The sequence below is a fragment of the Parambassis ranga genome, chromosome 7 (genome assembly GCF_900634625.1).
Source record: "Parambassis ranga chromosome 7, fParRan2.1, whole genome shotgun sequence".
Taxonomy (NCBI): Eukaryota; Metazoa; Chordata; class Actinopteri; family Ambassidae; genus Parambassis; species Parambassis ranga.
In genome coordinates this window covers 13,074,706-13,101,431 of record NC_041028.1, presented here as the reverse complement: position 1 = coordinate 13,101,431, position 26,726 = coordinate 13,074,706, and the positions used below count along the sequence as shown (strand labels likewise).

Below are 26,726 nucleotides of genomic sequence, written 5' to 3'. Positions count from 1 at the left end.
TACATATTTATTTTCTCCATTCCATGTAGTGCTGTAATATACCTTTTCTTTCTTAAATACAAGTTGACAGACATTCTGGACCATTTTATGAGACACTATCAGGCAGTAAAAGCTTCAGAAAAAATGTTTTATTCTGGTCTGAACTGCAAGGTTTCACCTGAATGAGTCCTCTTATCATGATACATACACCTCATGCTTCTGAGGCAATATAGATAAAAGCTAAAAATAGTGCTGTATATTTGGAATAAGGCAGAGCAGTCTGTGTGTATGTGTGTGTGTGTGTATGCATGTGATAACCACGGCTGCCGGCTCTCTGTGTGTCCGACTGCCTCCCATTCACTGGAGGTAATTAGAAGAGGGCAGGAACTGCTGGGCTCTGAGCATGTGTGTGTTGTGTGTGTGTTTAGCCTGAGAATAAGGAGGCCGAGGCCTAATACTGTACCAGGCAAAGGTTTCCACCGAATCATTCTTGCATAACTCAGTGAGTGATAACACCGGTGCATTCCTCTCAACACACATCACAGCTGCCAGCATCGTTTCCCTGCAGTTTCACAGTTCACATTTAAATACAGTCTCTCTTACAACACTGGATGATCTGGAGAGTATACATTTCTCATTGTGAGCCGTTCAAAAGGAGACAGAAGCTTCATGCTTGAAGATTCCTGCTCTGCCTCTGCCTCTGCCGTCTTGGAAACACAGAGAGATTGGGTGAACCTTTATGGCCAGAGTTCATCAAGAGGTAGGTCAGCTGGGGTTAAAGCTGCAGGTGTTCCCACATCTACTCAGTGTCTCTACCCTCCAGCCTGCAGGGAAACAGACTGAGAGGAAATTTGTCTCACAGGGAATGCACAGGCAGGCACTCTGCTTGCAAAGTTTGCTCATATTTAATCCTTAAACAGCAGGTTTAAAAGCTAGAGGCAGACTGTGGGGCTACATTTTGCTGAACGCAGCTGTTTTTCTGTTGCATGGCTAGATTTCAGGATTCAGAGCCTCTTTAGCGCCAGCATCATCCTGTATGACCACTGCTGTGACCATAACCCACCAGCATCACACCGAATCGCTGTCACCTGCACTCCCAACACTTCCTCACCATCACCTGACGAACAGCCGGTCTCCGTAATGTCCGCTCCGACAGGCTTTCACAGGAGAGCAATGCGTCTTTTTGATTGGCTGTAAGGGCTATATGAGCCTATTAGCCTTGTGTCTGAAAACTGCAATGTTGACAGAGCGGCACCCAAATCCAAAGGCTGTGTGCAGAGGGTTGTAAAACTGAATGTGTTAATGTGTAGCTCTCTTACTGTGACAGGTTTGTGTAGTGCATAGGCTGAGATAATGTTTAGGCCTGTGGACTTTGATACTCATTTCTTCCTGATTCATACAAAACAATGAAATCGTTTACTGACATAGTGAGCTGTATGAATTGATTCTGGATGAACTTCACCTTGTCTTGTAGCTTTATGTGCACTGCCACACACAAGATTTTATTGTGCCTTTTTTATCAGAAACAGAATTTATGACATAAATTCACAGTTGAGTCAGTGCAGCAAAAAAAAGAAAGGGTTAATATCTTGGTTTCTCCCACACTGCTTAGGTCAGATGTATATTTTGGCTCCGGTCATCAGGATTACAAAGAACAGCACATTTGTCAGAGCTATAAATCTTTCTTAATTGCATTCTATTTTTTCTCTTTTCTTTTTTTTTTACATCCCTCAGCAGTAATTTACTGCCAATGGACAGTGATGAGAAACAATGCTTTTATCATGGTTTGAAGACATACAGAAACACAGAGCTGTATGTATGCTGCTGGTTTTTGTAGCTGAACCAACATTATATGGACTCAGCAAACAGTACAGTGGGGGAAAGAACAGGCTGAAATGCATGGAGTGAGCGTCACCTGCTTGGCGTTTGAATAGGCAGCTGGATGCAGCAGCTGCAGCATTGCAGCAGGCGAATGAAATCAAACAATCACATCTAACCATTGTGTGGGAATTTGTGGTTGTTTTATACACCGTCATAGATACTTATTGAATGCAGCTTAGTCATACAGAGCAGGATGGTTGATCTTCCAAGGTGAATTAAGCAGAGAAGGGTAAACTGCATGTGTGGGCACTGCTTGTTAAATTTGTGATCCAGTATATATGTGGCTGTTGACTTCAATGGGAGATTTATTTCTGAATCATGTACAGATTTCCTGAAGAGTGAGGCGTGTGAGTGGAGCTGAAGGATACTGCTGACAACTAACAACCTGTGACAGCTCCCACCTGTCGCTCTACAAACACACATTAGCCTATAATAATCATAAACAGAAAGATGTTATATAGAGACTAAAATAGCTTTTGTACCAGGTTGTAGATGTGTTTATCTCTACCGTTCATATGAAGATTGACTCCCCTTTGGAGACAAGCGGACATTAGAGAAACTTGAGTTTTTGGCTCTCCCATCTCCCCATCTTTTTAATTATATACCTAATCTGACTTTCTTTAATCAGATATCTGCCATTGTGTGTGAAAGTGTTTTTGTCATGGTCCTGTCACACAGAGTAAGCGTGCAGGTACAGTACATGAGAGGATGCTGGGTGGAGCAGAGCTGTGTTTCTTGGTAACTGGTCCCAGTGAGCCACTTCCTGATGGTGTCTTCACCTGAACCCTGCCTCCCAGGAGAGCCTCCACATCACAAACACATCTTGCATCATTAACAAGACCTGCTGTTACCCTGCAGCCAGACCCCATGATACACTCTGTGGGAGAGATTATGTCAGGGCTTTATAGCATATATAGAAACTTGTATATGTCAGTATCCTCTTTCATTTCAAACATTTAACTCACAGCAAAATTATTTTATTAATCAACAAAAATATTCACTGTCAAATTAATCGCAATCACAAAAACAGTTTAAATGATAAATTATTTCCGTCAGGAGCTGCTGATCTGTTGCCCCATACTTCACCACACGTCTTCTTGATCTTTGAATTTTGTTACAATACAATTTCAACATATAATTAAAACAAATATTATATATCTTATTATATCTTACACAAATTCTAGATGCAATAATTAAAAAAAAATACTTTACAGCATCCTAATCTTTAGTTATTCTATAGGGGTCCTCATGATGTATTAGGTACTTTGTAGTATTTTGTCTTCAAAATCTTACAAGTATTTAGTGAAATACATAAAAGATATAATGGAAGGAGTAATTTTTAAATTGGATTATTAACATCAACCTTTTTCAAGCTATTAATAACACTGTTATTCACTGAGCATAGGATCAATACTAGTATTTGGGAGGATGTTGAGGGATGTTTTACGCAAAGTTTATTGACATTTCTGTCTATCAGCAGCTTCCCGGCAGTTCTGAACAGTCATAAAAACAAAACAAACAAAAACAACTTATTATCACTGGGAATTATCTAGTGGTCACAGCAGTGCTATGTGCAGGAAATGTAAACACGATTTCAAAAGAAATGCTCGTAGTTCCTGCTTAACTTCCAGGGAATTTTAAATTCCTAGAACCAGGTTTAATAAGTTTACATCCATGTCAATCCAGACTCATGCAGTCAGTAGTGGCTACAGTTAGGAGACTTCTTGGATATAAATCATTTATTATCATTTCCATGATAAACAGGAAGAACAAGTACAGTAATTTTCCATGACATCACCCTTGGATTTTCAGATTTTTTTTATTTGAACATTTTAACAATGAGGTCTATGGAGACTCACTCACTTATGGAGGCTGCCCCAGCTGGCCACTTGAGGAACTGCAGTTTTGATTGCTTATCATTTTTCAGCCCTGGAGGTCACTAAGCTACTGAATGTATGCATCTTATAACCTATGACTAATATAAATGACAGGTGCTAATCAATAATCTGTGCATGAGTTCCCTTTCATAACAATCTCTGCTCCAAAGAATCAAAAGGTTTATATGCTCCCCTTTAATGATTTGTCATGCCTGGATGAATTCAACATGCACATACACTAAAACATACAGGTCCGTCTCTGAAAATCATTGTCATTGCTCTGATGCTAATGCCTTTGCAAACACATTACACAGCCAGCTAATTACATGAATCTTTAGGAAGAGTCAGGCAGGTGTGTTTGGAGATGGTACGCTGTCACAGCACCTCATAATGCCCTCAAACTGAACACACAAACAAGCCCTTTATAGCTTGACAATGCCAACTTTGGCCCGTGAGGAAGGCGAGGCTGATGTGCTATTTAAAGTTAGACAACAAAGAACGATGACCTTGAGGTCAGCATTTACACTCATTTCCTAAACAAACTGCAACGTCTCGGCCATGAATGACTGAAACTTGACCCACCCACAGCTCTGCAGGTGTGTTTGACAAGCAACAAGAGTCAGACTTTAGTGTGTGTGTGTGTACGTGGAAAGTAAGGATTCCATTTAAAGAAATGTGGCTTTAAGGAGCAATATGTAAAAATATTTCTGTTTTTATACTGATTAAATTAGTGTTGAGGGAGCGTAAAGAATAATAAGTGAGAATACACATCAGAAACAAGCAGCCGCTCCACTACTTATACTGTTTTTGAAAACAACCGACAGCACCTACCAGGAGATCAGCCATCATTGAGTTTGATGTTTCCTTCATTCACTTCCTGTCTCGATTGATGATTGATGATTCATGATGAATTCAAATTTTAGGAAAATAGCTCTCCCTTTCATGTTGTACTGAGAGCAGATATAGGTGCTACACTGAACCTGTATCACCTCTTGAAGTACAAAATGGGCAGCTGGTAGGCATGCTGACTTTGAAGGAATTTCTGCAATACAGAACATAGTCTTATTTTTGCATGTGCTCTTTTGTGAATATAAGAGCAACTAGGATGAGCTCTATCTATCTATCTATCTATCTATCTATCTATCTATCTATAGAGGCGTATGTATACATTAAATGCAAAAAGTTCATGTAGGAAGGTCAGAATGTGTTAGTGTTGGTTCCCTGACAGCAAAGTGATTTTAGTTTCCAAAGTGCCTTAACTTAAAGCATTAACCAACTTATAAATAGTTAATGTAAGAGAAAAACATTTGAATGTATGAACTCTCCTTATCACTTTGAGTAATCACAGCAGCAGTTTCGCTCTAAACCAACAGATGAGCCAAACAGGTGTGTTGTGGAATAAGATGTAATAATAATTGGTATGCCTCGCTCCGCTTCCCTATAGCAACATGCCCCACTGGAGATTATGGGATACGACCGTGCCGTCTAAACACACCATCCCACCCTAAATCCTCCGGGGCCAATTACCTGCTGCTGGTGGCAGGCGGCAAGTCAGAGCACGGCTGTGGCTGCTAGACCGCTTGTGTGCACGCTGCTCCCTTGGTGATTCTCTGGCTTTGTGAAAAGAAATGAGGCTTGTTTCTCCTAACAGCCAGGCAACAACAAAAGTTCAGTATAAAATTTAAATACCAATAAGAATCAAACTACTAAACAAATGACATGTTATATGCTTTACTTGGTTCCTGTATGGTGTTGAAGGGGTTTTACCGCCCTGGTAGACAGAGAGCTAATTGGTGAGAGACTTGGTAGAAATCAGTGGTTGAGTGCTGATCAATGTAATGAGGGCCCTTTAAACATCACACCTGGGCTAACTCCTCCAATTTCCTCTAAGACAATGTAAATCTCTGTAATTATCCCGTAGTCATCTGAGCAGAAGGGCAGGACGAGGAGACAGGTGGATAAAACAACAGAAAGGACAGATGCTGCATATTCACTGATAAGGCCTCTAATTTAGGAAGAACGGCTTTGCATTGTGCCCATGAGTTTTTAGAGACCATGGAAAGATTGTTATTTATTATTCATCACTGATGAATATATTATAAGCATACTGTATTGTTCAAGTTTTCACGGGCTGTCTACAAGGTGTCTATTTACAACTTTGTGATGTTGTTCATTCATTACATCATTACTTAATATATGGCTTAATAACTGCTCTCTATCCACACAGTATTCTGATTACTTGTTATTCAGGTAAAGCAAAGCGTCAGAATACTTGTGTGTAATTACACTCTTATACTCAATTAAAAGACCTGCAATGAGTACAGACTCAGTCAACAAACCTTTTTGATGAACAAATCGCAGTGATTCAGGCTGTTAATTAACTGCTTTGCAAGATAGTAGTCTGTTAGTTTAATCAGCAATTTAATCCATGATTTTTTTAGCAGTTCGATAGATTACCATGGACATTCATGTTCCACATGGATAAATCTTTAGTGATCCCATAAAAATCCAAAAAATATTTTTTTCAAATAATCCTCCACTGCTTTTTATTTGCATCACCTACAACATTTCCTTCTTGGCATATTTTACGTACGCAGGTTTTACATACTGTATATACAATAGACTCATTGATAACTTCTTGGCATCAAAATCTCAGGTGGCATCGACGATTGTGCCTTCACATCCTCACCGTCACATAAAGCATTCGTTATTCATTCATACATGTTAGATATATGTCCTCACATATCACCTCCTGGGTGATTTTCAGTTGGTTAGCCAACATCCTGGTTGGAGGGCTGAGCGGGAGAGACACGTCCAGCTTTACGAGTCACCTTGGAAACTGAATGCAGATTAGTGAAGGGAAATGTTCTGGAGCGACACATTGAGTGAGGATAAAACAAACATGAGTCATTGTTTTCCTGTTCTCAGTTGACAAGCTGTGGCACTGATCCAGGCTGTGATCTACTGCTGCCAGCTTTCTGTAAAGGCTTCTGTAGCTTCTTTACACTGTTTTACATGTCACACCTCATCCATGATGGCACATCCTGCACACAAACACATTCAGTATTGCAGTGTATCAAGTATCAGGAAGGACCAAAAACCTTTACACACGATGAAGCCTTAAAAGTAAGAACCTGTTGGAACCAACAGGTATTAATGTTTGTGTTATATCAGTTAGGTCCGTGTGTGAATATTAAAGTTGTGGTCAAACATCAGTAGTGTGGTCACTGTATGGAAGACCTACCACCAGCTTCTGTGTATGAGTTGTCAGTGTGATGGCTGTCCGATTGTTTGAAGTCAGCTGATGATAGATGGTGACAAACATGAGTGTTTCTTGAAAGTTTCCATGGACGGTTTCCCAGAATGGTTCTGTGCAAGAAAACATCTGCTGTCTGTATTACCACTCTTTCACTGATGTAGTGAAATATACAGTAGGCCCATCCACATACAAGTAGTGTTGTAATCAATGCAAAAATATCTCTTAGCAGCAAAAGCCTGAAAATCAGTTCAGCCTGACAATCGTACAAAAATTGTACGAACCTGTCGGGTTGTAAAGTTTAATAAAATTACAAAGATTGCAGCCTGAGATGTATCAAGGCTATAAAACTCTAAAAGAGGTCATTACTTGTTACTTACAGGCCTTGGAGCAGCACAGTTTGGAGTATGAGCATGTTAGCAGCTGCGATTTGCCTGTGTGTGTTTGTTGTGCATTTGAAGCTGCTGATGGATGTCCTCCTTTACATCCTGCGTGACCTGCTAACCAGATAGCCATCAGTACCCAAATAAGTTCAGGTCAGGGCCCCGTGCTTCACTCTGAAGCTCATTTGGTTTGCAAATGAAAGGCCAAAACAAAGCAAACCTTTCAGAGCAGAGCAATTTACTAACTGCTCCCTTTGAAGGAAAGGAGGTTCACTCAAGTTTGACAGTGTAAAAGACTCAAAAAGTTAATGGGTTACTTTCAGTCTGACAGCTAACTTTTTTTAGTTATTTAAAGTTTTATTGGTGTTTTTTATAGTTAACTTGAATTCGCTTTATTGCTGTAACTAACTAACTTTAACGCAATTTCCCCATTGCGGGACAAATTAAGGTGTTCTTAATCTTAACTATAAAGACCAACCTGACTGAATGAGTTTGGATCAGGACTTCACAGATGTCTGTTTGTTCTACAGCTCACAGATTCAAACAATCCCCTGCTTCCATCTTTGCCAATGTAGTTCTGCAGCAACAAGTGCCACGCCCCTGCTGAAACAGGATATGGCTCTGGCATTGTGCTTATTGTTGAGAGACTAATCCCGACAATTACACTTCAAGACCGAAAGTGGCTGCCTTGCCCAGCATCCAGCCAAGCCCTGGCCAGGCTTTTGGATTAGACCCCTTTTTGGCTTTAGGGCCCGACAGCCCCACTAGGCCCCCGTCACTGCCCCCCCCCACCACCCACCCTGACCTCAAGCTGCTGGTGTGTCTTTCTCTGGTTTTACTCACCTGCACTTTGTTCACCTGTCGCTCTTGCTGTAATTCAGCAGGGTTATTGTTAAGGCAAAAAAAGGTGTGTGGACACAAAGGGAAGCAGAGGGAAGTCATGAGAGCAAAGGGCAGGTATTTCAGGTTATAAGTAGGTAAAGGTTTATACGTGTGAAAATACCTTACAGATATATGTTTTTGAATAGGCCTGATGGTTTTTTTTTATGTGCGTGTACAGGATGGGTGTGTTTGGTAGATGTGGATGATGGTAGTTTGGCTGTTGTCTGTGTTGTAATAGGAACAGAGGAGGTTGTTCCCACAGAAGCTTGAGCTGACATCATAAAAAACACACAACAAGGTACCTGGGGGCCGATGAAGGGAGGGCGTGGGGGTGAGTGAACCGCCGAGTTGGGAGGGTTTGTCGGAGGGGGGGTTCGTCTCATCAACCATTGGTTGAAGAAATCGAGGGGGGCACACCTGTGAGCGCCAGAGGCTAAGGAGATTGGCTGCGACCTGAAAATTACACCTGTGGGGGAAAGGAGGAGGAGGGCGGTTCAGGCTACATGTAAACCAAGCCCTTTACAAATTCAGCCTCTGTCTTCTTGAGGAGCTTAACTGTCCAACACCGGCGACGAGAACTCATGGAAAAAAACAAGTTCTGCTCACGACAACAGGAAGATGAGTGACGCGCTTCAAACTGGTTGGTTTTGTTTCCGGGGTTTGGCTCTACGTCTACATCTACCTGAGAGGGACGGCTTTTTTCTTCTTGATCGCCGCTGCAGAGGTCGACTGTCCTTCAGCAGGAGCAGGAAAGAGGAAGAGCAGCCAACGGGGCATCAAGAGCTCTCATACAATGATGCCTCTTGTCTTGGGTTTCTGGCTCGGTGACCGCACCTGGGAAAGACTGGGTAAATTCACAAAAGTGATCCTTTCTTTGTCTTCATTCTCCATCTTTAAGCTTGTCGTCTCAACCTGTTGCTCAGCGACGGCGGCAGTAAAAACTTTGAGGACATTTGGTAGTTGGTTAGGAGCAGGAAATATGCGGCGAACAAATTAGGTCATCGTTCGAAGCCGTCGGTGGTTGCGTGCTGGTATAGGAGGGTCTAGATAGTTTCGATGGGAAGCGAAAATAATATGTATCAAATTCCAGCTCCATTTAACCACGGAGAAAGAAGAGGAAACAATAGAAGCCAACGCTCATTCCTAAACTGGATAGACCAGTTGGGGCAGGTAAAGGCAAACTGCCAGACTTGTCAAAGGAAATGAAGACAGAAGCTGCCTCCTTCTTTTAGAGCGTTAAAAAGCGCTTTACGGGGAGATATCCACCAGAGTACGGTATGAAACGGCTTTAATTACCTGACAGCAGTCGCTGACATTAGTGTTATGTAATACAGATGAGCTCAGAACTCGTTCGCTAACCTCGTTCTACAACCTGTTGAACATCTAGCTTTTATTTACACATTTACTGCTTAAGGATTTTTAGCATTAGAGGTTTCCCTGTTTCATGCTCTGTTGTGGAGTGGATGTGGACGTAAAATGTCTGCTCATCCATTTTTTTTTCTTGCCTCCGAGGTTCGGCTGCAAGTTAACACAGGGAGCACAGACTCAGACTTAGCAGAGCGGTGGATCTCCACATGAGAGCAGGCGTTTATTATTAAGTTTTAGGCTGTGATTAAGATCATTTTTAAGCAGCTGGGAGACTGTGGAAGTCTAGGAAGGAAAGGGGGGGGGAAATGGAGGGAAAATGTCGACCGCGTACTGTACAGCCACGACTGCAGAGCGAGGTGGAAGATCGTGATTGGTGGAAAGAGAAACATTTGTTCATTTCTTTCATACACCTGAATAGCTGCAAGTCACATGAGTGCTCGTCGCTCCGCCGGTGTGTGGCAACAGGGCGGGAAGTGCAGAATAGAGTTTCACCGGGTCGACAACTAATCATTAGGAAGTGGAGGACTGTGTTTATGTAGTTTGTTCATGTTTTAGTCCCTGTGCTGACAGGGAAGTGTAGCTCTTATCACCTCGTGGGTTGAGAGATACACGATTCAGTTGCTAAGGGACAATGACACAGCATTATGGGCATGGGCCATTTTTTTTTTTTTTTTTTTTTTAGAAAAGACAGTGTATATTGAGGAAGTGCTAATACATTTCCTTTTTAGCATCAGGCTCTAGGGACATGACAAGATTATTAATTTTAGTTCATAATTTATGATTTAAGATTTTTCTGTAGTATTAAAATCAAGAGGGGGAGTGGAAAAAAGTTTAAGACTTTTAAAGGAAAAGTTCCAATCCCTTTTGATAGTCAAATCTTTTGAATATTTCATTTGAAATATTTAAAACAGACACAGTGCTGTGGGTGGGGTCTATAATAACACATTTAAACCTACTCCATCACTGCATTTGAATGGACACAACTTAAATAAGAGGTATCATGGCTAAAATATGACGCTGCTCCTCAGCACTCTGAAGGCCCAATTAGGTGACGCTGAGATAAGGTCTGGGGTTAAATAAGGTTTTGGGTTTCTCCGCCATTGTTTTCTCACAAAGACAGCGACTATTGATTAAGGGCCAGGCTAGTTTACCTATCAGGTTGTTGGCTTCACAGCAGAGTCACATTCCAGCAGGGAGGGCAGAGTTACCTGATCACGCCTCAACTTCCAACAGGCGACAAGCGTGGGTAGTCTTCGGAGGGTTAAGACTCCAACTGCACTATTTACAACAACGGGGAAAGAATATACTAGGAGCAGAAGAGGAAGTGTTTGGACAAATGAGGACAAACTGAGGGGACGTATGGGGTTGCTCTACTTTTATCAGGTAGACATTTTCACAGCCTGTCTCTACCAGCTTGAATTTTCTTGGCTAATCTTTTTTTCACTCTTTCTTTCTCTCTCTTCCTCTTTTCTTCCTCAGAGAGCCTGCAGCACTGGTTTATAATGCTGATGATTAACTAAATAGAGTCTGGGAGAGCAGGTCTGCTTGGCTTTCTCATTTCATGGGGCCTGCCTGACCAGGAGGAAGACGGAGCGTTCTCAGGCAGCGGGCTGGAAATTCAAGATCTTTTTTTCTCTTTCTTTTTTTGCCCCCCTCCCTCTAAATGTACTCACTTTACTTTGGTTTTTGTTAGATTCTTTCCTTGGGGTACCTTTCATGACGGTAAGGTTACAGGTGCATTCTCTATTTTCCTTCTCCACCTTCTTTCCCCCGAACTTTTCCCTCCCTTATACTCTTTTCTTTCGCCCTCCCCCTCTCTCCACTCTGCTCTACTTTTGAACTGCTTACAGGATGACTGGAAACCTGTTCTGCTCAAAAAGAACTCAGTAATGCCACAAATTTACTCACTGTATCACAGACAGGATAAAAGTCTAGTCGAATCTTTGTCAAAGAAAAAGGGGAACCCTCCATTACTGAACCAAAGCCTACTTACGTGTCAGTATAGAGTATTTCACGCATTCTACCTGTGAGTGATTCACGTTATTCAGTAAACTGGGGCTGTTTCAGTGACCTTCTGCATACACAGCGTTGGCTCAGGTCGAGCTAAGCAGCATTCCATCAGCCTTTCATCACTCAGCAAACACAAAGGCAACGGCCCGCCAGGTCCGCCAACGGAAAACCAGACAACAAAATGGCCTTTTCCTTTGCTTTAATACAGCCATAGCCACGCGTCTTTAAAAAAAAAAATTTATCAGCTGGGTTCCTGTATGAAACAGCTGCCCGTGGGCCGACATGCTTTAGTTGCGTTCTTTCTTTTTTTTTATGAGTGGATGTGTGCGACTTGAGGTGTCTGAAATTAACAGCAGCCGTGTATTGTGTGAAAAGCAGCCCTCTCAGCCTTGCCGTGCCGTAGATTTAGACTAGTCAGGACAGGTTTTGGCAATCATTAACAACCACTGTGGCCCAGTCTTCTGCGACAGCAAGTTTAAGCTGAAAACCCCTACCACAACAAGGGCTCAGTGGTTGCACAATGAAGAGGTGGGAGAGGTGGTCTCCAGACATGGACTTCCCCGCTCCTCTTTACAATGTTATTTTTGGGAGATATATGGCTCACTAGCGATACCAGTGCAGTGGAAAGGACATCAGGCTGGTTGAAGGTTCCCCTTTTTTTTCTTCATGATAACACTCTTTGAACGTTTCATTCAATCACTTGTTCAACGTATCCCTGTCTTTGTATGAGTAAGAGCAGTAGTGATGTGATTTAAAGTTTTGGTGTTTATCTCCATCTTACGAGGCAGCATTGGATATCCTCACTTTCTCTAATACTGCCTGGTAATGATGATGATAGTCATCTGCAGACTGCAACCAGACCAACCACTTTAGCAGCAACGTGCCCTTGGATCAGCTCAAAACACTCGAGCAGCGACAGAGGTGGCTCTCAGGATCCATCTTACCTGACAGTGCTGGATTGTACAACTGTTGTTCTAACACTGTCTGGTAACGATGTTTTCTGAGTGACTGTTTGACTCCTATCACGGTTTCTCTTTATTACACGAAGTTATCCAGCTCGGCTTTATGAGGCATAGTGCGACTCTGAAGTTAGAAAGGTTTGTTATCTTCTGTTTATGCTTGAATCGAAGACGCCTCAGGCTGTGCTGCTGTTTAAACTTAAAAGGAGAAGTGTTGACAGAGAAGGCATTAGTTTGTGTAAAAGTACAAGAACATTTGAGCCTTTTTTCTTTAATATATTTAAACACAAGTGAAGAAAGAGTAGATGTCTTAATGCTGTCCTGGCCCTAAAGGTCAGCCTTTATAGTTTTTTACTTTTTACTTTACCTCCCTGTGTGTGTGTGTGTGTGTGTTTTAACTTTTATGGCAACCCCGCCCAAGTTAAAGAATAGCAGTTGGTTGATGGTTCCACCGGTCCTGCAGGGCCTTATTTCCTTGTTCCCTCCCTCTGAACAGCGCCGGTCTTTGTGTTGCATGGCAGTGATTGGTCCACCTAGCTTTACCTGCGTGGCACATCCTGAAACTGACACATGAGCTCACCTGAGAGGGCTTTACTGGTAAAACATGAACTCCAGCCTTATCTCAGCATCAAAAGAAAATCAAACAATAACTTATAGTTTCTACTGTAAACGGACATAAACTCTTACAATGAGGTTTAAAAACAAAAAAAAACTGAACTAAAAAGCTAATGATTTATTGTGCTTAAAAACAATGTGGACTAATTACACAGTTTCCAAACCATTTTCCATTGTCTGGACAGAGTTGTGTATTTGATCAGGAAAGCCTCAGAAACAAAGACAAGCTGAGCTCTAGTGTTTGTTAAAGGAGGGAGACTTACCCCACAAATATTAAGCCACACCTTTATTTGCCCACCCAGCTCCATTATCCAAACCACAGAAACATAATGTAGAGGTTTTTTTTTCTCTTTTCCTTGTGTTGTTACATATTTTGTATTAACGTCACAATGCAGAAAGATTGAGACATTGCTTTTTTTTCTCTTGGTGTGTTTATTCATGGCTTTTACTCTCTCTGTCTCTCTGCATGCTTTGAATGAGCACCGAATCTGTGATCACAACAAAAGAGGAACTGCTCATTTCAACCTGTTTCTGCTGCACTGTTCTGTTTCCTCCGGCTGTTGTCTTCCTCTTTGCACAGGTGTGAAAACTCAGAGGTCATCCTTCCAGCCTGTTGATAGGCGTCTTACCAGACATGGTTAGATGTAATAATTGGTGTCTAATACTGTCTGGTAATGCCGTCCATTAAATGGCATTACCTTCTGCTCTCTCACTTCCCCTTCTCTCGCTCTCATGCCTTTGACATGCAGTAAGTTGACACAGGGCAGTCCTTGTAGTGGCAGATGGGGCTGAGTGATGATGACTATGGAACTATGATCCTTGCACTGGAAGATGGAGCTATTTTTTGAGGTTTCTTCCATGTGACATGAGTCAGAGTTTCTTCATGGAGCAACAGTCCAGGATACAGGACAAGACATTCTGTGGTCTTTTCTGATAAATTCCCTGCTGTTAATGACTTTCCACCAGGAATGTTAATGTGAATGTCACATAAAAAATGTTTTATAAAAGGCTTGTATCTCTTGAAAGATCTGCTTTCTTCCTCTTACTGTAATAACTGAATTCTTTCAGGGAACTTGGCTTTTCTCCAGGTACAGAGGAACAATGTGCACAGTTTGTAAAATGTTATCTACCACACATCCTGTACACAGTTTTAACTGTAATGTAAAAGAAATTATAAATAAAAACAATAGGATCAAATTTGAAACCTTCTCTTGTTTATTTCTTCTTTCTAAGAATCCCTTTTTAACTATTCAGACATCCTGAGGTTTTTGGAGCTCCACACCGGAATGTCGAGCCCCAGTCAGGTGTGGATCAGGTTACAGCTGAACAGAGCTTCTTTTTAAATGCCTCAATTTACCCATGAGGTCCCCCATCAGCTAAGCCCTCATTGTGTCCCACTCTATGCAGCTAGGTTAAAAAGCTGAGCAGCACAAGGTGTGTTTTCACTGCCAGGTCCTACCTACCGAAATCCATACACTGAGTGGACCTACAGGAGACAGTGTGTCTTTTACCTCTCCTTGTTTCAGCATCACACACACACACACACACAGAGGGCCTGTAGTGTGGTTTAATTAGGACCTGTTGGCTTCAGTTGACTGCTTAAGCACAGCTCTGATTTTATCAGTTGGAACACAAATAAAAAAACCATTTAACATAAAAGTCCTCAGGCCTCATTGATTTTACACACCGGATGGAAGAGTTCTCAGAAAACATTACATCTCTCACAGAGCAATTCCCCACCTGGTGAATTCTGGTGAATACTTTTTGTTTGTTTTAATGGGAAGTCCATAGTCAGAGTCACTAATCTGTCCATTTATATAAAAAAGTTTTGTTTATTAACAACCAGACTGTTTGTCTCATTCTGTCTCATTCTTACTATTATACAGACTCTGGTGTGTCATTAAACTGTGATGTGTAGGTAATTAAAACAGAACAACAACAAAGGTCAATGTATATAGACCAGTGTAATGGACTGCAATGAGTATCAGTGGTAATTTAAATTTTTCTGTTTTATTTTTGAAAGCTGACAAGTAGATGAACAATGGTATTCGTAACAAACGTAACAAACTTTGCTCTGACAGAACAATCAGATCAAATTCACCTGCTGAAAGCATGATTAAGAAATAACTGAAAACCTACATGGCTCTACATGAAATATGTAAGACTTCTGACCCACTGCAGACTTCAATCAGTCCAAAATGACGCCATCAGGAGAGCAGAGAAAGAAGTATTGTTGCTACAATGTTGAATAATCTGCTCTGCTGTGGGAAAGGCCATGGGAAAAGAATAATAAGGACACTATACAATTAATTAAATATTTGTGTAAACCTATTAAGTGTAAAATATGTGTAAACCTATTAAGTAAAACTTCATGATATACTATATTATGAAGAATATGTCAAGTAATTACATTATATAGAGATATAATTTATCCAAGATTTTATTAGAGTTAACTCTATACATTAAAGTCTCTTTAAAATTATAACTGGATAAATATTGTCCACTCACAACAAATTCTGTAAGTGATTTTGCCTCTCCAAAAAAGAATGTATTTTTGTGGGTTTACACCACATTAATGAAACTTATAGTTTAAAAAGTGTCAAGACGCGACTGCAGTAATGAGTTTCTGTCCTCAGTGCTGACGTCACAGCTCTGAATCACATTCCTTGCTGGCAGAGAGCCTGTGGAGGATTCCTGCACTGGTCTGTGCACGCTTACTGCAGTCAGACTAGATTCTTGCATGACTGCTGGCTGTGGGTTCACTGAGCTGGGTTTGCCACTCGGGTGGAACCGGAGCACAAACAGAGGCCAAACGGCCGTGACATACCCACGAGTGTGCTGACGTACACTTACAGGAGAGGAGCTCCTTCCTGTAGAAAGGAAGTGAAGCTGGTTGGGGTAGAAGTAATCTATGTTCAACTGTTTTACTGCCCCCAGCTATTTATGAGCTTTGACATCTGGGTTAAAAACACTGGAAGATTATCGGGTGCACTCTTAACACGCTTGATGTATGTATTTATATAAAACTGATTAAATGCTGTTTATGTTTGCTTGCTTTTATTTACATACAATATGTAAATACATGTTTACAATAGTAAAACGGATACAAAATGAATAGCACTCCTCTCACCATTCTTATTTTTAGAAATTATTGTCAATATGTCATGATGTAGGTGGTGTGGTTCAAATTATTTAATCGGCTTGTCATGCTTCCTTTTGTGTACCATCTGACTCAGTAATACTGTAACATCAGGTCAGCCTTTAAACAATGAAATGTAAAATAAACACAAAACAGATTTATCATACCTCAGAGAAGCTGGAAGGCGTACTGATGAGAAAATAGAAAGAAATATTATATAACAGATTATCTACTGCTACTGGGCCTTTGTATTTCATTGTTGCCAATATTAGCTTTTCAGTTGTTCACTATGCAGTGATGTTCTCATCTGTTGCAATGTATGTACAAAGTGCATGCATACTATTGAAATACACAAGCATAAGCAGCATTAGCTTAACAGGACATTTCCTTTTTGATATTTTTGAGTAGGTCTTTTTGCAGAGTTGGCTGAATGGACTCAGAAATTATAAGAATGCACAGAAAAGTCAACACCATGGATTCATTACTGCTAACTGCTGACTAGTCCTACCTGACTCAGGCCTTAGTTCCACTTTAAATGTATTTTAAAGCTTTGCTAAATTTGGTGTATCTCTCTCTCTCTTGACATGATCTTTTGATGTTATGAGTCATTTTCCACAGTCTCTGTAGTGTGATTTTTCCCCATATCTGTAGAGGGTGTAACCAACATGCTGAATGATGTTAATCCATGAGTTTGTAATCTGTTTGCGTCACGTCCTGTCCAGAACCTTGGTTGTGCAGTGTGGGGCTCCTAAGCTTAAGTGCATATATCTCTCTTTACATTAAATGTTTTGTGCTGAAATTAACATGGATTTGGACATTCATACATGTAGATGTTGCAATGTATTTGTTGTATCATAATGACAGCAGATGTAGATACAATAAATAGTAGTAATAGTCTATAGACAGGACAAAAAATTGCATGTACACTGCACATTTTCCCCTGTCAACATCACTTCTGCTGAAATCTGATGTCTTTGTGTTACCATCTTCCATTTGTCATAAGTGGCAATGAGTAGATACAGACCCTGGGAATACGTTGTCGCCCCCTGACTACACCTTCTCTGCTTTACCAGTGTAATTCTGTAAGGAAATCATGAATAGTGGGGAGAGAGAAAGACCCTATTGAGATGAGCTTTTCTTTACATCGTAACTTAACTCCATTTCTTCCACTATACCACCTTGACAAGGAGAATCCCTCCAAATAATAGGTTGTGCAGGGACACCATTGCTGCAGGCTGCATCCCTATAATTGTTGAGCACTTCCTGGTAGGAGGCATTCGAGATGACATGGGAATGGGCGAGTCTGCAAAGAAACACACAACTCATGGTGTCATTGCCCCCAGTCAGACAAACGCACACACCAACTTTTCTGATACATTAATAATGGTTGTGTATTATTTCCCTGTTGCTCTCCGTAAAAACTCACATTTTTACCTATAATTGTTTTGGCAAGTGATGTGTCCTGTCTTATGTGGCTGCTCTGTTTAGTGTAAGGAGGAGCGCTCAGGCTTTAGTGTGTGCCGTGGTGCCATAGATGGATGTAAGAGGGCTAAGAGTTCATTATTGTCAAGAAGAAGACCAATAAATAGAGAAAGGGAACATGCAACAAATACACCAGCATATTGTCTCATATGTAAACGCACACACAGGGAGCCTGTTGGCAGATGGTGAACCATGAGGCCAGCAGGGCTGTAAAACAAGCCTGTTCTCTTTGTCCACCTACGCAGCACTTTGCACAGTGTGTCTATCAGATGGCGGCTCTTTATCAAGGTGTGGCTGACACTGGCTCCACACAAACCTCTTTTGAACAGGAATATGGGAAACCTGCTTCTAACGACTGGGGTGTTGGGGCTGTCAAGCATCTTTCACTCTCTAATTGCTGCCATTTTGCACAGCCAGTATACAAAGTAAACTGGCCAAACTGTCTGCTGGAACCTGCCTACTTCCTGTATATTTAAATGTGTATAAACCACAGAGAAAAATCTGAACAGATACAACCAAGACTGTAGCTCATAAATATACACTTTTTGTTTTTTTTCAATGAGTACTACAAAGTAGACATTCAGTCTAGACATTGTTAATGTGTTAAATTACTATTCTAGTTAGAAAAGGTTGATTTTTAATGGAATATATACAAAGGTATACAGAGGCCCTATCCCAGCAGCCATCACTCCTGTGTTCTAATGGTACACTGTGTTAATGTGCTAATCGTGTTAAAAAGGCTGATTGATGGTTAGAAAACTCCTATAAAATGATGTTAGCACAGCAGAACTGTAATGCTGATCAGAGAAGCTATAGAACTGGGCTGGTGACCCCAAACTTTTGAACGGTAGTGTATATTAATGTGCAATACTACAAATTTCAAAGAAACCAAATAAGCACACTAACATGTAAAAGATGTTGTTTTACTCCATTAGTGAAAATGACTTTAGGTTCTTTAATAATGTAGTTCCATGTCCCTTGCTTTCTCAAGCATGTTCATCCTCCTTGTTTTCTTGCCTTCAAACACAACTGTGTTGTCCCAGGGATATATAAAGTGTGCTTGATACAAATCACATGACATCTCTGTCCTTCGTTTACAGTGTTGGCTGACAGTTTTAGTCATCCAATTAGCCACAGCTTTAGCTTCTCACTTACAGGTTTGAAGTACCACACTACTGTAATGTAGATTGTTGAGGTCCTGTTTCTGTGCTGAGGTGACTTTTAAAAGATGAAGTTCCTCTGTTAAATGCATACTGTGCAGATTCAGATGCAAGATCTTTTATAAAAAATGAACAATGTAACAGAAAGAAACGCTATTTATTCACATGCGGACAAAAATATATTCATAAAATCTATTTTAATAAATGCTTTCATAGTGGTAACTATATGATGGGAGCAGAGCAGTTTTGTGTGTTTCCAACCTGTTTAAGATGACACCCGTGTAGGTTCAGTGTATTCTCATTGTTCTCTCTGAACATTACAGTTAAGTGGTGAAACTTAAAACTAATACTCCTCAAGGACTGACTTATCTTTAGCCAGAGTGGTTTCAGTTTTGCAGCATAGGGTCAGAGGTCATGTCTCATAGAGAGTTAATACAGCTGTGTTAAGATCATCACTTGTATTAAATTTTTAAAATGAACTGTAACAGAAACGAGATGAACATTTTGGTAGTTGAATGGCTGAAATCAGTCAATGTATGCTGAAGATACGCTGCACCACAAAAGTACAGAAGAAGAAGAAGACGAAGAAGAAGAAGGAAAGAAGAAGAAGATAGAGGGTGAAGAACAATAATTTGATTGCCTAGCAACGGCAATCAAACTAAATAGCTTGACATGATCATGCAGCCTCCTGAGGCTTGTCCACCTTCTGCGTCACTTCTCTATGGCTACTCCTTCAGTTCTATCAGTTCTCAGCTTTCATATGCACTATTGCTCGATGTGCTTAAATCGTGTCAGTGTTTGCATCATGGCTACCCATACTGCATGTGTAATTATATGGTTGTATGTGTACTGGGTCTAAGAGGCACCCACCCCTGTCAATTATCAGACTGTTTGGAGGAAGAGAGGAGATTATGCATAATTGCCAGCCATAGCTCGGCCTGGGTGTTTCCTCACTGAGACAGAAGGTGATTAGTGGATTTGCAGAGCGAGCAGACAAATGCTATGTTGCTCAACTGCATACCTGCCACTGGATTTGGCACTAGACTATATGATTCATGATAATGATAATGTAAGAGATGATGTTTTTTACTTACTATTTGATTTACTTTTAATTTAATTTAATTTAATTTTAATGACACTGCAAAAATGTAATTATAAGTTTTTCAGGACAGGATATGATACCCTGGAAAACTGCTGAATCCATTTTGATTGACACCCTGCTCTCATGTTACCATAACGTTCACACACTGAGGCTTACAGGCAATTAATATTGAATGAAGCTAAACTTAGAGGTAGGGCGGGTGTTGGATACATAATCTTGAGTTGTTAGTTTGTCTTGAGCCCTTGTTGTAAGATTCACTCTACGGTTGGCAACTGTTGCTAAGGGGTCCGTTACCCAGGTGATTTTTTATAGCAGGTTAGCTTTCTGTCAGACTGTGGCTAAGTTCAGAGGGCTAAACTTCAGACAGTCCATTTGATTTCAGCCCTATGAAGTCTGTCTTTGTGTGTGTTGCTGTTTGTCTTGGCCCTGCAGTTGGACTACAAGGCTGAGAGCACATGAATAAGAATAGCCTGAGGTTGGAGTCTGGCTGTCTATCTGTGTGAGGGTGAAGCTGCAGGTAAACCTCTTCAATTGTAAATAATAGTAAATAGTAATTCACCACATTCAATTCAAAATGACACAAACCTTTTTGTAATATTTTGTTAAAATTATCATTATTATTAAAGTTTTTCATAATTTAAACTATGTAGACAAAACAGAGTTTAAGGTATAAAACTGTTAATAGGCGCTAAAAGCTAACATTCAATTGCTTTGTAGTGGGGCTCATTGTTGTCACCACCCGTCTGGTGTTTTTTTTCTTTTATTTTAATGGAACATTGACACTGTGGGTGTGTTCTTGTCTACCATCGTATTCTAATAATAATGAAAAACCCAATCTCATTCCACCAACAGGGTCTGTATTAAAAAAGATCCATCCACGCTCTCATGCTGGAACAATTGTAATTGTCCCCAGTGATCTGCACCAGCCTGAGGTCATGTCATCTGAGTGCAGCGGCAACCAGGCAGAGGGGACTGGACTAAAGAAGCAACAGGAGAAGGAATATAAAAAGGAGGAAACGGACGTTCCCTGTGGGGATAGCCGGCCTGCAGGAAAACCCGGACAAGAAGAGCCAAGAACAGACCAGCCTCTGTCACCTGATTGTAGTTGTATTCAGGAAGTGACATCAGAAGGGGGACAGGAGCAGGTCCAAACTGAGGAGACACACACTCAGGAGGGAAGAAAGAGGTTATCCGGCTCGTCTGTTAACCAGAAGAGCCAGCGGGAAAGGTCAGGTGTGTATCTGTCCATACACAGATCTTTTGCAGCAGCACAATAATAAACATATATAAACGTAGAACAAAAGACATTTATTTGATAAGGCAGATAAAATACTTCAGCTTCCACCACCTTTAATTTTTGTTCACTAATATACATTCATGTGCATCAACATACTGTCTGTGAGTAACTGTGTGCATGCTGGGTTTCTCAATAGCATCGGGTGCATGTGTGGTAGAGCGACACCTGCAGAGATCCAAATCAAGGGGCATGTCAACCAGCTCCAACACAGGCAGAGAGAGGGAGAGGCCGGTAGAGGAGCCCCGGGGGCCTGGGCCTTTCTACTTCTTTGGAGGAACAAATGGGGCTGAAATGTAAATGAAACAATATAAAATATAGATGATGAGCAAATCTATCCAACATAATCTTTGTCAGTCCAAACTAGGTGTCACTCGTGACCCTCTGACCTCTGGTTTGTTGTGTGATTAAAGTGGAAATTTGGTTGATTTCCTTTGGGACTCTTCTTTAGTGTGGCTAATTACTGTGAGAGCAGAGGTTGGAGGAGGATTTACAACAATCATAGGGAGGATTTCAAGCTCAAGTGGTGTGAGACCAAATCACCAGCCGACTACAGCAACTTCAGAGAAGGTAGTGAGACTGGACAGGTCTGAACCCTGGGTTTGACTTGACTTTAATAGTATGTTATCGGTTCACAGAAACAAAATGGAGGAAAATTATACTGAAATCCTACCGTTTTGTCTCCAGGGGAGCAGTTGTTGTTCCAAATCCCCAACAACAAGCTGCTCACCACTAAGATCGGCCTCCTCAGCAGTCTGCGGGACTACGAGCGAGTCAGCAGTAAAGCGAGACTTGGTCAAGGACTTAGGTGAACTCTTTTTTTTTTCTTTGATATTCATCTCTTATCTAGACTAGTAGAATCTATTTAAAGCAGACAGCACTATATTTTCCTTGCACAGTTGTGTCATAGATCTCTTAGCAACCATCTGGTCCCATCAATAGAGGCCCGGCTCAGTAAATACTGACTGAAAGACATATCAGGCTGTGATCCTGTTTAATAAACATGACCAAATTACATCATCAGAAATACGTTTTTCCCTTTGAATCATGTCAAATATATAAACAGCTTCAGTGGTTAATAATTCATAGAAAATGTGGTGTTAGGGTTAGGGTTTTGGAACCTGATTCTTTAAATAAATGCCCATGTCTGGGAAAGTATGCAAAGTATGTTCACACCTAGACTAAATGAGGAAAAGAGGAGCTATATTCTGCTTATTGATCAGACTTTAAACATTACATCAGTCATGTTGATGATCATTCAGCTGTCTATTACTTTTACATATTATCATACAGCCTGTCCTTCTTATAAGCTTAAGGTATTTCCTTCTTTGATTCTGTTCTAAAAAGCCATTCCAAACAGAACAGCTGTTGTATTTCAGGAGGCTGAAAATGGAAGAGTTCATTCCCACCACTTTCCGCATGGATGTGAGGGAAGAGAAGGACGCTTTCTTTTCCCAACAGGATGGTAAAATCCCCACACACATCTCATATCAACGACTTTCACTGAAGCAACAATAACACAATACTGGTTTGACTGGATTTCAGTTTGCGGGTGTCAGTTTAAAATATGATGCATCAACCTTGAGCGGTCATGCAGCCAACAAAGAAACAGAATAATTTGTGCTTGGTTGTGTTAAGACAACAGTTGCCTTGGTGAGTGTTTGATCAAGAGGTTGAGGACGTTGGAAAATAATGCACTTCACCTCCCATAAGGCCCTGATAAAATCACCAGGGGAACATGCTGTTACCATGGAGATGAGTCAGCAGAGGGCAGGGCTGAGACACAAACATGAGAGCAGGATCTGAATGTAGCGGTGCTGCTGCTGCTGGACGGAGCTGAGCCAAATATAATTTTGATGATTTAACATTAAACCTGAGAAAAATCAGGTGTGACGGGCTGCAGCTGAAGCTATACACTGGCTTCTGTACTGTACTCATACAGATGCACAGCCTTGTGATAGGTGGTGTACCGCTTTTGACAAACACGGTTATCACTAAGTAAACAGGAGGAAGACACAGACAGCTGGTTTAGATCTGTGGTGATGGATGAATCAGCGATGAGCTGCTCAACTAATAGTTAAAATATTTTAAGATAAAATAGAATAATCCTTTATTAGTCCTAAAGTTGGGAAAGTCTCTCTGCTAGCAAGAGAAAAGAGAAAGACAGCAGCACCCATTATCAAAATAACAGAGCTTCGTTCCTTTGTTCCATATTTGTTGTATTCTGACACTGCGGTCCAATGAGTGCATCCATATTCTCAGTTATTCTTCAATTTAAAATAACAGCATAGGTGTGAAACTACACTACCGAAGAGGACCATGTTCATCATACGCTTTTACAACACATTACAAATTATTCTTTGTTAGTGTTTCTAGGTGTGAGCAACAAGGAAAGCCCCATGTGGATCTGTAAGCCTACGGGCCTGAACCAGGGCAGAGGGATCTTCCTTCTGAAAAGCCAGGAGGACATAGCCGCCTTCAGACTGAAGCTGCAGCACATGGAGGCCAACAGGAAGATGCACCAGTGCGAGCCTCAGGCCCACGTTGTCCAACAGTGGGTGGCTGATTAAAATTAGTACCAGCTAACATTTTTCTTAGAATTTGATTTGATTGTCTGATTTTGCTTTGTCCTCAGTTACATCCAGAGGCCCCTGCTCCTCACAGGGAAGAAGTTTGATGTGCGCTCATATCTTCTCATTGCCTGCACAGCACCCTACATGGTCTTTTTCCGTCATGGATATGTTAGATTGACCTGTGACCTCTATGACCCCAGGTCCAACAACCTCTCTGCTCACCTGACTAATCAGGTAAACCCTAACACTAAAACACTAAAAAAACACTAAACATAATCTGCAAAGTTGAAACAAAAATGTCCCACAGCTACTAAAACGTATCCATCAAGAAAAATGGGAAGTGTGTGGGCATTTTTTCTCTTTTAAAAGCAACACACACAAACATTTAAATCATACTGCTGAAAAAATTCAAAAATTAAACCCTGAGCATGTTGGGAAGTAGAATTTTGATCTTTCACAGTGCAGTCCCCCAGTCCGCTGACTGCCCCATGTATCTCTGGTCCCCCTGCTGTCCACCTACAGTACATGCAGAAAAAGAACCCCCTGTACAGCCAGCTGAAGGAGGACACTGTGTGGTCCATGGAGAGCTTCAATGCCTACGTAAACGACAGGTTCCAGGTTGCCAAGGGCCTGCCCAGGGACTGGGTGCTGGGCGCCTTTGCAGTGAGTGCTACGCTTTTGTCTTATAGGCTCTCTGGGACCAATTACTATTATAATGATGGCTGTTGGCACTTGCAGCTAATTGAGATTGTGGTTAAGTTTGGATGAGATCATTCCTGTTTGAGGAAGCATTAACATGACAGTGAGGTAAAATGTCTCACATGCCGTTTATGTGTAGCTTCACCTGTCATAGTGAAACTTTAAACTCTCATTATCACACACTTTTATAGACAGCCACGATGTTCCTGTTCTGCTCAACAGAAACCTGATTTTCTATCAAAAAACAAGAGTTCAAGTAATGACTGTCTTTACAGTACGAGGGTTTGATGACCTGTATACATGAATGTTCAGGTCACGTGATCAGCATCATGTTGGCACTAGCAGAGCAGAGGTCCTTCTTTAACGTGGTGAATTCAAATGTGGCAGTGCTGGAACAGGTTTGGGTTGGTGTTTTGGCTTGTTATAGAGCTGAGAACTTTAAAAATGGCTTCCAGAGGTTGACCTTTGAAGCAGAGTGAAAGATAGTTATTGACAGTTTTTTTTCCTTTTCCTTCAGAAGCGCATGCAGCAGATCATGATGCAGTGTTTCTTTGCTGTCAAGTCCAAGTTACACTGCCGTCTGGGATTCTTTGACTTGATTGGCTGTGACTTTATGGTTGATGAGGACTTCAAGGTAGGTGGAACATGAATGCATGGACAATGCAGGGTTCACAATGTGTGTTGACCATGGCTTGAATTGGCCCTAACAGGTTTGGCTGTTGGAGATGAACTGTAATCCAGCTCTCCACACTAACTGTAAGGTGCTGAAGGAGGTGGTACCAAGAACTGTTGAGGAGACACTGGGTAGGTTCTCTATATTAACATCAACTTAATGCTTGTGCCATTTTGCTGCCACTAAGATTTTCTCACTTTTTTCACACTTTATATCTATATCTATATATATCTATTTATGTGTTGACTGTGCTGATGTGTGATCCCACCCACAAGTTTTTCTTGTCTCCTGCTTTATGCTGCTCTTTAGATTTAACGCTGGAGATCTTCAACAAGTGTCGTCTCAGGCAGCAAATATTCCCTCTGGTCAGTCAGAGAGAGTTTGTGCTGCTGTTTAACAGCGATGTAACATCTAACTCTGTGCTGGCCAACAGCAAGAGCAACACAAACACTGAAAAACATCAGAAAACCTGCAAAATGATGCTAAAGACTGAACCTACAAGGGTCAACTCTGCAGGCAAAGTTGGGAGTGTGGATGTTTTGGCAAGAGGTAAAGAAAGCACTCCATCACCACTTCATCGAAGCGTAACAAAGGTGCAGGTGGGCTCTCATTTACAAAGCATGCAGACTGTTAGGAGTAAGAACAGCAGACCACGGGTCGAACTCAAGCTCAGCAAATGCACTTTTTTAAAGGCTACAGAGGACATGAAGCTCCCCCAGACTCAGCAGAAGATGAGGATCATTATGTCCCTGTCTTCACGCACCCTGACTCAACATGAGATGGCACTCCCTGCATGTGGACCTCCAGTGTGTACAGATGGAGCAGTAGAAGAAGGAGAACTCAAACAGGAAGAGGAAAGCAAAGAGAAGCTTTGAACAAAAATCTACTGAATGGACATCCGACTGTGTAACAATAAAAAAAAAACATTAATCTTTTCTATATCTGTTGCAAAAAGGCAATTTCCCCATTGTGGGACTAATAAAGGTATTCTTAATGAATTCTTATTTATTGTAGGCTTTTTGGGCCTTTGGTCTTTATTGTAGCAGACAGTAAGGAGAGAAAAAAGCAGATGCTGCTTCACCTGCTGGCGTCCAACAGGAAGGGTCTGTGTCGCCACACACACACACACACACACACCCCACATTTGCATACATGACATCACAGTGAAATGAGAAGACATAAAAATTTCCCTACTGCCGCAGCCATGTAAAAAAGATGATGCTTTACATGGTGCCCACCTGATTATGTCATTTTCAGGGAAGGTCTTGATTATTTTAGAAAGACAATGACAACCAAATACTGCAAATATGTAGTCAATATTTTCAGTGGTGTTCTACAATAAGTCTACAACATATTCACATTATATTCACATTTTATTCATATTTGTCCCATTG

The 26,726-nt window shown here is 41.2% G+C and overlaps 1 protein-coding gene across 1 annotated transcript; it reads left to right on the top strand.

The window, feature by feature from the left end:
• Positions 1–608: 608 nt before the first annotated feature.
• ttll10 (tubulin tyrosine ligase-like family, member 10) lies at positions 609–26,207 on the top strand. Its single transcript, XM_028409443.1, has 13 exons — positions 609–739; positions 20,526–20,610; positions 20,946–21,326; positions 21,527–21,683; positions 21,839–21,957; positions 22,075–22,195; positions 22,767–22,852; positions 23,755–23,941; positions 24,023–24,194; positions 24,483–24,623; positions 25,177–25,293; positions 25,370–25,463; positions 25,642–26,207. Exons 3-13 carry the CDS (start codon positions 21,029–21,031, stop codon positions 26,205–26,207), a joined length of 2,058 nt encoding a protein of 685 aa, XP_028265244.1. The 5' UTR covers positions 609–739; positions 20,526–20,610; positions 20,946–21,028.
• Positions 26,208–26,726: the final 519 nt, after the last annotated feature.

Coding starts and splice junctions, on each gene's coding strand:
- ttll10 (XM_028409443.1), top strand. CDS start 21,029: ATGTCATCTGAGTGCAGCGGCAACCAGGCAGAGGGGACTGGACTAAAG. Junction 21,327..21,526: donor GAGCCAGCGGGAAAGGTCAG/GTGTGTATCTGT, acceptor GTTTCTCAATAG/CATCGGGTGCATGTGTGGTA. Junction 21,684..21,838: donor GGAACAAATGGGGCTGAAAT/GTAAATGAAACA, acceptor ACTCTTCTTTAG/TGTGGCTAATTACTGTGAGA.